Source organism: Tenrec ecaudatus, chromosome 4, assembly GCF_050624435.1.
Source record: "Tenrec ecaudatus isolate mTenEca1 chromosome 4, mTenEca1.hap1, whole genome shotgun sequence".
Lineage (NCBI taxonomy): Eukaryota > Metazoa > Chordata > Mammalia > Afrosoricida > Tenrecidae > Tenrec > Tenrec ecaudatus.
This window is the reverse complement of record NC_134533.1, coordinates 149,207,962-149,219,471: the sequence shown is the minus strand read 5'-3', so window position 1 is coordinate 149,219,471 and position 11,510 is coordinate 149,207,962. Positions and strand designations below refer to the sequence as shown.

General features: G+C 34.4%; 1 protein-coding gene across 1 annotated transcript; it reads left to right on the top strand.

Moving 5' to 3' along the window:
- Positions 1-9,132, top strand: LOC142447163 (arylacetamide deacetylase-like). Its single transcript, XM_075548857.1, has 5 exons — positions 1-138; positions 3,189-3,411; positions 4,185-4,254; positions 7,170-7,341; positions 8,536-9,132. The coding sequence occupies exons 1-5, from the start codon at positions 1-3 to the stop codon at positions 9,130-9,132; spliced, it is 1,200 nt and encodes a 399-aa protein (XP_075404972.1).
- Positions 9,133-11,510: the final 2,378 nt, after the last annotated feature.

Below are 11,510 nucleotides of genomic sequence, written 5' to 3'. Positions count from 1 at the left end.
ATGGGGAAAAAATCCTTCTACGTTCTGATTGTGGGGGTGCTGGTAGCATATTATGTTTATATACCTCTCCCAGAGAATTTTGAGGAGCCATGGAAAATGATGTGGATGAACACACAAACGAAAACCTTTGCATATTTGGTAAGCTTCACATTTTGTCGATTTATATGTTTATACTTTCCTTAGAGCCAGAACTAAAGTTCCCATATTTTGCTTCATGGTGATTTGAGTCTATTTATTATTTACCTTTTAAAAATATGTAAAGGACCCTTTATCTTGTTGCTATTAACTTGCTTTCTCACATTTTCCCCATTATGTACACTAGAATTATGGTTTAAATGACAAGGACAGGCAAAGATGCATTTGAATATAATTTTTTCCTGGCAATATTTATGTTATGAAAGTGTCAATTGTTTGAAACTCCTGTGTAAGTAAAGATCATCAGGCTGTCAAGCACTGTATAGGTTACAGACTTTTACATATAGTTTTATATTAAGAGTATAGGCTTAAGATGTTTATTAAATGAGGATTCTCAATCAGAAGGAGTGGCAATGTAGCTGCAACAAAATGAGTTCAAAAACAACAACAACTGTGGGGAATGGGCAGGCAGGGCAGTGTTTCATTCTGTGTACATGAGGTTGCTATGAATCGGAACTCAACTAGTCCACACCTAACAAGAAGAAGGGGTGGAATAGTTGGCATATGACCAGCATATGCGGTAAATGGGGTGATATGTTAAAAGTGTCCGGACATGGATTTCATGGCCAGTGGGCTGCCTGCTGGAGCAAATCTAGTCAAGATTATAAACAAAGGAATGGCTCCCTCAGGATCCTTGGGAATGTTTTCAAATTTTTTCTTTGATGACATTGCCTACTCTGTTTTTCTCTTATTTCCATGTAAAATTTAATTAATGACAGTTGTTCAATTCTCAGAAAGGTCTTTTACTTCTAATTTAGTCAATAATTCAAAATTTTCAAAACATATAAGGCAACCAAGGACTCAGCCCCTATTGGATTTTACTTCCTGGTGATTAAAAAATAAAATAAATCTCCAAATCCACTCCCACGAAATCAATGCCAACTCCAAGCCACCCTGAAGAACTGGGCAGAAGTGCCCAGTGGGCTTATAAGATTTTAATTCTGTACCAAAGTAGCAAGTCTGGGCTTTCACAATCTTGATAAAACAGTGTAAAATCCAGCATTATTTCAGAATGTGAGAAAGACCTCACAAACAAAAGGATGAAAAGAGAAGTGTGGGCAGATGGAGCGGCTGGGCCTGCTGTGTTTATGGTCAGAGGAAGCCTGTCTGAAGAGGAAACGTCTGCATAAGCAGTCAAAGATTGAAAAGGAGCTTGCTGTTTTCCAGGTAGAGAATGCAACAAGTGAAAAATGCCCAGCTACCATATTTGCAAAGTTTACTGAGTCGTATGAGACTTTAGAGCCAATGGGCAAATGTAATTTAGTTGGGAAACTCTCCAGGTAATACCACACAGTACTCTATGGCAAAGGTTGAGTTTCAATATACATGTGCCATGTAAATTTTAAAGGGGGGAACAGTGTTTTGGCCTTACATGATTTCTTTTTTTGATTTATAATTTGAGAGTTGTTACTATTTTTTCAGTGGATCACATTATTAATTACATTTAAATGTATTTAAGAAGTAATATTTCTAATTGTGCGGTATTTCTTATTCTGTGCTAGCATTTTACTGCACTTTACCCAAGATTTATGATTGTAATATGTTTTCAAAGTTCTCAAAGAATATAGCTTTTAAATATATATTTTAATGTTTTTCTTATTCCTGAATTACATAGATGTTAGTTGTGGTCAATTTCCTTGATTTATCTTCTTTTTTCTGATGAATTTGTTTAGCTTGCTTGAAATGGCTGGTCATTTTTGAGTATTCACATTTATTGGACTTTGAACTTTAAGTTAAGAATAAACTTGTAAGATTTATGATCTTGGTAAACATTATTAAGCAGGTAATATAAGCCACTTATTAAACGTTATCAGATTATTCTTCCTTCTCCTGAAGTGAATGTGGTAATACTACTTAGCTCATATGTGGGTGAGACACTAAAAAGTATTGTGATTAATAAGCATAATTTCTTGGAACACTGATTTGTTGGGTGAAATATCAGTATGCAGGCATGCAAACAAGGAAGCATTTTTTTCACTCCTACTCATTGACTCCCACCTCTGCTTCTCGTGCACTGAATCATACCAGCTTGTATCAACAAGAGACTTCTCAATCTAAACCACTGGTTCCACCAAGAAAGATTGCTCTTCTTTTATATACTTAGCCAACTTAAGAACAGGGCTTACTTCCAAGACTAATGAAATTTCACTTTCTTGCTTGAACATATCTATTTGATAATCCCATATGGCTATAAAATTACCTGCTGAGTGCTCCTCAAATACCTTGTGCAAAGCTGTATATTATTTCTTTATTTTGTAACTGTTAACATACTTGGCTTTCCCACTGAAGTCTGCGACACTTGGAAGCAACAAAGCATTGCTTTTTTGTTCATATGTGTAACCTCAATGCTTAGAGGAGAACCTGGCACATAGAGATTAAATGAACATTCATTGTTCGTTGGAAAACTTGCTAGAACCTCTGCTATTCTGATTCTTCTTTTGGTCCCTAAAATGACCAAAGAAGATTCATATGTGAGACATTAGTTCATTCTGTTTGTGAAGTTAATATGTACTTAGGTCATTCAAGGACAAAAGTGCACCTGACCCAAGCCAAAATATTCTCTCCCACATCGTATGCATATGAAAGTCGAATGATGGATAAGGACGACTGAAGAATTAATGCCTTCGTATATGGTTTTGGCAAAGAATAGTGAAAATTTTATCAACTTCCCAAAACACGAACAAATCATTAGTCTTCAGTTCATGTTATTATAAGGAACCAATTTTTAGAGACTAACTTTACACTTGGAAATGTAGGGAATCAAGGTAAAAAAAAATAAAACAACGAGTTGGATTGGCAAAGTGGCTGCAACAATGTGTTGAAATACTTGTACAGCAACAATAGTGAAGAAGGCCAAGACGGGGCAGTGTTCTGATTGCTCAGTTGTACACAGGTCACTATGAGTCAGAACAAATTAAAGCACCTAATGACTACAACATATGCTTGTATTTTTGGACTCCTTTTTAAATGTAAATTTTGAATTTCATTTGTAGGCTGCATTTCTTGAGCTGCTGGGAATCAAACATTTCATGGATTCCTTGATGATTGCCATGAGCATTCGTGAAGTCCCACCAGTTTCAGATGAAAATGTAACTGTGACGGACACAACATTCAACGACATTCCTGTCCGTGTGTTTGTGCCAACGAGAAAGTCAAAAGAACTAAGAAGGGCTGTTTTTTACATTCATGGTGGTGGCTGGTGTTTGGGAAGTGCTGGTAAATGGACACTTTGAAAATTCTCAGTCACTGGGATAGTTTGTAAGATTTTATAGAATAATATAAATCTTCCTCTTCTTGTAGTTTGGGTAAAAGTTTACATAGAAAATTAGTTTTCCATTCAACAACTTATACACATTTTGTGCCATGGCATTGGTTGCAGTTCTTCAGTGTACTAAGTGCTCCTCCCACTTCCTCCTGGCATTTCCCAATTCCATTCCTTTGTCCAATCCTTGCCTGTCAGTAGTGCTTGGATTTGAGAAAATGTTGCCCTCTTCCTTCCTTTGCTTGTACCAAGAAGTACATTCCTCTAGGATACTATTATTCACTTTATTGATTTATCTAAAAGAATGACATCCTCAGACACACCCAGAGGCAATCCAAGTCTGTCCACAGGCTTGTCACCAGTCAGAATTGACTTGGTGAGTGAGTGCGTGATTGTTAGGCTGAATGGTGCTCCTTAGGGGAGAGTTCAGGGGAGAACAGTCCCAGGCTTAAGGAGGCTAAGTAAAATGCTATCCTGCTAATACTTCACAGTGACTCTCCTTTAATTTGTTCCTTTGGTAAGGTTTCACGTTACCTCAAATGGGCAGGGTGGGAGTAGTACCAAAAGTGAATTACCACTTGGGGTGACATCTTAGTAAGACTACTAGTAGTTGGATACACGTATGAATATTTTGAAAAGTAAAAAGTGTAGTAGGATTTCAGTGATGAAAACATCCTTCTCTTCAATTATTGCTTCTTGTCGCTCGCTTTTCTTTCTTTTATTTCAGCTTTATATTATTATGACATGGTGTCAAGATGGACAGCAGACCGACTTGACGCAGTTTTGATATCAACCGAGTAAGATCTTTGTTAGTCTGTTTTCAGACCTTACACACCAAGAATCGATGACCTCAGCTTCGTATTAGTGAAGAATTATCTCAAATATAAACTATTTCTAAATGAGACAAAGTAGGTGTTAGAAAGTGTTGGCTAGACCCAACCTGATTAGAGTCAGAGAAAAATCAAACAGGAAAACTATATCTGTGGCCTATTCTTTATTCGGGCAATAAATTGAGAGCTGGAACTACAGTTTTCATAGTAATTGAAAGTATCACACTCATGGGTATAATTGCATTTGTAAATTTCTTCTCAACCTTTAATTTTCCTTATCATTAAGAATGACTGATTAGAGTCAGAACATAATTTAGAAAAATACATAACAAAAAATTCTTACCTTTGAATCATTATGGATATTATAAAAGATGAATGTCACTAAGCAGTCTGATACTTGATATGTAACATTTATAATCAGATTAAATAAAGAAAGCCAATAAATTAGTGTCATATTGATTTTGCATCACTAACAGTATTAGAAAATAACTCTTAGAGGAATGTGAAAAATAGGGCTGGGTTGCTAGGTAAACCATGCACTTATTTTCAATGTACACTTCATTTAATGCAGAACAAATTATTCAATGTGATAATCATAATCACTTGATAAGTTAGATCATTACTATTTAGTCAAATAGCTGTGCTCAAAATTTGAATGTAAGAGATCACTAATAAACACAGTAATTAGATAGAATAAAAATGTTGACGTAATTAGAAACCCAAATTTTCCTGTAGTATGCATTCCTACTTTTTAAAAAAGGGGTTATTTGACATTAAAAATGTAGAGACATGTGTTTGCATCATTGAAATGACTAACAATTAATGTGTGAGTTTTAGAAAAGAAACAATATACATTTACCTTTTTATGCAAGTACATGCTTTGTCTTTAAACATATTTTAAGTATCTTATGAAGTCGAAATTATGTAGCTCTAATTACAAAATTGGTAATTTTGCTTACATTGGCATTAAGAAGGCCAGTAAGTACACACACTCACAAGCCGTGCGCACACACATGCACAGCTCAATATCATTACTGACCTGGAAAATGCAAATGAGATCACCATTAGATACCACCTCACACTCTCTAAAATGGCTCTAAATTTTCAAAAATGCAGTAGCAATTAAGGAGAAATTAGAACCTTCTATCCGGATGATGAGCAATGTAAACTGATGCAATCATCTTTTAAAGCAGTTCCCCCCAAAGTTAAAATGATTATTACATGAAACCTAAAGAACCACACTCACTGCCATCACGTCAATGCCAGTGAGTGCGTCTGAAGCCCAGGGCAGAACAGCCTTTGTGAGTTCCCAAGACTGAAAGCACCATCTTTCTTGCGGAGCTGGCTGGGGAGCGCAAATTTCTGACCTTCTGGTGGGCAGCCCACCTCATGACCACCGGGGTTCCCTCAGTGATTTGCATATTCATGAAAGATGAAAACACGTCCACGTAACATTTTGTACATGAATGCCAATACCTATACTTTTCATAAACTCCCAGGAGAGGAAAAAACCACAAAAATACATTCAAAATAGTATGCTTATGCAATAGAATATTATTTCTTATTGGATATTAAAAAGAAATGCTGCAGCATGGATAAACCTGAAATCAGTATGTTAAGTGAGAACAGTCAACCACAAATTAACACATATTATATGATTCCAATTTGTGAGATATTGATAATAGAAAAATCTACAGAGACAGAAAGGAGATTAGGAGTGAGGTAAGGGTGCAGACTAGGAGTAAATAGGAAGTACTTGTTACTAATTACAGGGCTTCTTTATTATACAAAATGTTCTAAAATGGATTGTTGAGGCAGTTCTCTTGTTACATTAAAAACCACTAAATAGTAAATTTTATATAGGAGAATTGTATGGTATTCATATATTTCTTAATGAAAACTTATATAAAATATAAATATAAGATATAAATGCATAATATATAAACCTATGCCTATTTATCAACCTCTGACTATCATTTGTTTATCATCTCCACTATTATAGAAAATATAGAAATACGTGACTGCTAGTTAATATAAGTTTAGAAAAATATTTGAAAAGACTATTTATGGAAAGGACACTCAAATGACTAATAAGCATATGAAATTTAAGTACATGAGGAGAATATAAGTTAAAAGCATTAGGAAACATCTATTTATACTCATTATTAAAGGTAAAATGAAAAAAATAGCAAGTGTTGGTGATAATAGACAGCAAAAGGAGTTTCTATATGTTGTTCATTGAAAAATATGTTGATAAGATGGTGTTGTTGAAACATTTAAAAATAGTTACCTAAAGCCAAACACATTTTAATGTTGCTAGAAACTGTGTTCACAGTCTATATCCATAGAAATACATGTTTATCACAATATGCACTTGAATAATCATAATGCGAAATCCTGACTGAAAATGATCCAGATGCCCACCAACTTTTTAACGGATAAAGGAATTGCAGTGTATTTACACAATTTAATATTATACAGGAATATAGCTACCTACTGTATATGTCTATCAGTCTCAAAGACATAATGTTGAACAAACAAAATCAAACAAAAAAGCATAAGCCATGTGATTCTCTTTTCTTAATGGGTGAAAGTTAGGAAAAATTAATGTACAGCATTAGTGGATAGTCCTGGGTTTGGGACAGAAGGCATTATGTGGTAGTCTCTGTGTTTTATTATCTGGGTGTAGACTATATGGATGTGTTCAATTGTAATATGAATGAAATTGTGTGATTATGATATGTTCACATCTGGTATGTATAGATTTCTTTTTAAGTTGCTTACGAGTTGATTCTACTTATGACAACCCATGCAGAATGCTTTAATAAAACGTTAAAATACATAGATGACATTTAACAAAAACACCCTTTTTCTCTCCACAGTTACAGATTAGCACCTAAGTACCATTTCCCAATTCAGTTTGAAGATGTTTACAGTGCTTTACGTTGGTTCTTAAGAAAAGAAGTTCTTGAACAATATGGCGTGAATCCTGAAAGAATTGCTATTTCAGGAGATAGCGCAGGAGGAAATTTAGCGGCAGCCACGGTACAACAGGTATGACACACATCATTTTAAGTGCTCTATTTGCAAACATATTTAGTGAATAAATTAAAATATAAATGGAAATGATATTTTGAAAATACTAAAGAGAATACTGAGAAAAACACCTAAAATATCAAAACATCAATCTGTGTTCCTGCTATGGTTCTTTTTCTACCTTATTGAAATGACAAGTCCATTACTTTCTTTAAAAGTATATATGTGTCATGTGTCAGTCAAGTCTTATGTTAGTAAGTTAAACAATCGGATATATTTCTGAGTCCTGACAATATCCTTACCAGACTAACAGAGGTGGAGATGGATTGAGTAATCAAGAGAATATTCATAAATTTCTTCAAATCTTTATTACCAGAATAATCATGCTAATGTTAGAAAATTATCACATTTCTGTTACTAGGATAGCTATCAGATGATAGTTATAAAATCATCAGATGACTTTATGTATGTAAATATAAAAATATGTTATGTATCACCTAATAATGACATTACTAAATAATAATGGACAACACGTTTTCTAGTTTATAGATAAAAGTAGGTTTTGTTTTTAGGAATAGATAAACACTGCTACTGATTATATGAAATCTATGAACTATTTTTCCACATGAGAGTAGGAATAAGGAGAGGAAGTTATCTATGAACTATAGTATCTATGAATTACAGGTACAGATGTTAATGCTTTATTTCGCTAATTACAAACTATGGGTTTAAATTAATGTTAAAAGTTTCTGTCGGGAAGCTTGGGTATTTGTGAGAAGCAATGTATAGATGTTGTATTGGCAGTATCATTTAATAACTCAGTGCCTCAATTTCTTTCTTTATAAGGCAATATGGACCCCTTCAACTTGAAAATGTTTAGAATCTTGAGCTAATTTATGTAAAACTACCTGGTAACTTTGGTGATCTTTACAGAGGAATCTGAAATGCTCACAATTCTTTATTTGACTATTAAAAATACTATGTGCTTGTTTTCCAATGGACTTATTCTTGTGTAATCAAGAAATCACTTCAAGTGTGCCAATTAAAGTTCTCTGTTATCTGATAATTTTTAAAAAGATATAGTTAAACAATCCAGTATATGGCAGTCCAAAGTTTACCCAAGAGTGCCACCAGGGCTCTTAATTTACATATAAAATATCTTCTTTGATTTAAAATGTAAATTGTTTTGTATGTATCTTAAATATTTTTCAGCTCTTAGATGACCCAGATGTCAAGATCAAAATCAAGATACAGTCTTTAATATATCCTGCCCTTCAGATTCTAGATATGAATACACCATCATATCAAGAAAATGCACATGCTCCAATTCTATCCAAATCACTCATGGTTCGGTTCTGGAGTGAATATATTACTAAAGACAGATCACTAGAAAAAGCCATGCTTTTAAACCAGCATGTCTCTGTGGGATCAAGTCATCTATTCAGGTTTGTTAATTGGAGTTCATTGCTCCCTGAGAAGTTTAAAAAAGGATATGTCTACAAAAATAAAATGTATGGTAGTTCGGAGCTTACAAAAAAATATCCAGCACTCCTCGATGTGAAGGTATCCCCCCTTTTGGCTGATGACAGCAAATTGCGTAACTTACCTTTGACTTATATCCTAACCTGTCAACATGATGTCCTGAGAGATGATGGACTCATGTACGTCACTCGTCTTAGAAGTGTTGGAGTTCAGGTGACCCATCATCATGTTGAGGCAGGATTCCATGGAATGTTTTCCTTCATAGAATTTAAAATGAGCTCCAGAATTATAAATCAATATCTTAGTTGGCTGAATAACAATCTATAACATATTACTTGTCAATGATACTTTAAAAATAAAGTAAATATAAAAACATAAGAAAATATGGTTATTAGAAATGAATCTTTCTTGGAAATGGTTTGCTAAGGTCCCCATGTACATAATAATATGTACTTTGAGGGGTTTCATTCACTTTTCTACATTACGTAACTGCTATTTTTATTAGTTTTTTCCCCATATTTCAAATATTATCCTCCAAGATTTTGTTTTCTTATGCACCCACTCTTCTGGATCAACTACTTCTTGTAATGATAGGACGATAAATGTATGTAGACATTGCCTGAGTTGAAAATGTGAAGTTGTTCATCAATGTGTATTTATGGTTTCGAAAACCATAAACCTAATCACAAAATACCAAGGTCCTAATCACAGGTATGAGTATACTGCCAGCTTTTTCATTTAGGGCTGAAAGTCACCATGACATGTTGGAGAATTAGGTACTTCATATGTAGGGGGATTCAGAGGCTCCAAATGATGTAAACACTTAACATTCTTGCTGAAGAAACAAAAGGTTTGCAGTTTAAGTCCACTTCCCTAGTCCTCAAACAACAACAAAACTATAGAGCACAGTTCTACTTTGACACAGATAGATCATCACGACTTAATGACACTGTTGATGCTGCTGTTTTTAGAAAATAACAATAATTTATAAATTATCAAATGTTCATGAGGAAGATGGGGTTTGGAGGGAGGGGAAAAGATGAGGGGCTGAACCCAGGGTTCACATAGAAAGCAAATGTTTTGAGAATGATGTTTGCATCAAATGTGCAAATGTACTGGACACAATGGATCTATGTTTGGATTGTGAGAAGCATTGTACAAGCCCCCAATAAAATGATTTTTTTAAATATGAATTTTTATAAAGGCCTAACAGGTCTTCTCTTAAAAACTCAGTCACTGCCATTGAATAGTTTTTGACTTACAACACACTATAGGGGAGAACAGTCTCTGTGTGTCTCTAAGACTTTGCTTCTTTACAGAAGTAGAAGCCTAATAACAGCACTGTTCACTGGGTTCCCTTTTAAGGTCTATCTCTCTTTCCAGTCTCTCTCTGACTTGTGACTTTGACTTTAGGATAAATGCTTTCCTTTTGGTCTACATGGTTATGTTGGGCTCAATATGCTTCTTGTGAGGGTTATTGTTCACTTTGCAGACCTATCTATTTTTTGGATCCAAGATCTCCTTGCTGGATTTCAAGAGTTTCTTAGGCCATCAGTCTTGGGGTTCTACTAGTCTCTACTGAGTCAGTAAGTCTGGAATTCCTTGTGTTTTTAAGTTGCGTGTCATATTTTTTCTAGTTCTTTCCATGACTCTCTATTGTGATCCTAAACAGAGTAGTAAATAGGGGTGGCTGCACATCTTCTCAAATTGGTGGTCTCAAAGTAATGGATTCTGAGGTGTGCATGATCAATCAGTCCTTTGGACTAACTGAATCTTTAATTTTCTTCACTCTTCTTTGTTTTGGAAGACACTCTTGAGTTAATCTTGGCTAGTACTCGCTATTATTTTACCTGATCCCTTTTCAAGGACAGAGAAAATTGCAATTGCCTCTACCTTGTATTCATGAAGACATACTGACAGGAAAGGTGGACAATCAGATACCATTTATGATATTTTTTCATGAAACAAATGTTCTGGGTAACAATTAAAGACTTGGAGGGAGAGAGGTTGCTCAGAGTCAGAATCACTATATTGTAGACTGTAGGATATATAATTCCAAAACTAAAATATTGAGAAGGTTGATAAAATTTTTGAACAGTTTAATAATTTTATAAAAATTCACTAAGAGTGGTGAAATTTCAAAATTTTGGTTGAGCGATTTTCCAGTGCTCAAGCAATTCTACCTTTAGGTATAGTCATAAAAAGAATTCAAACATAAGTTCACAGAGAAGCTTCGTATAAGTAAGTTCATTTTAACTTTAGGCATAGTAGCCAAAATTAGAGAATATTTTCTTAACTTCTATTTCTTCATTTATGTCAACTTCAAACTGGAATCTAACACTGACTTGAGGAAAATAAAGCTGGAGAAGAACTAGGTGTTTGCTTTTCTGCTTATAGACCATTCTTTCTATCTTTATCCTTGTCTGATGTCATCAAATCTGGAAGCCAAATCTGCTCTTTTGCTATTCTTTCAACCCAAAATTGTGCCTAATCATAATCTCAAAAACAAAAGAATCGTGGTCACTAACCCTTATCTTCAATTTCCATAATGTTTTAAGCATATCAACATTGAAAATACTTATACTGTACATACATTTAATTTCCCTACCTTAATTTTTGGATTTTTTTTTCACCTTCTGACCTAGAATAAATCCTGGTGTAAATCAATGTATTCCCTCTCTTGTAACACCCCCAGCTCTCTTGAC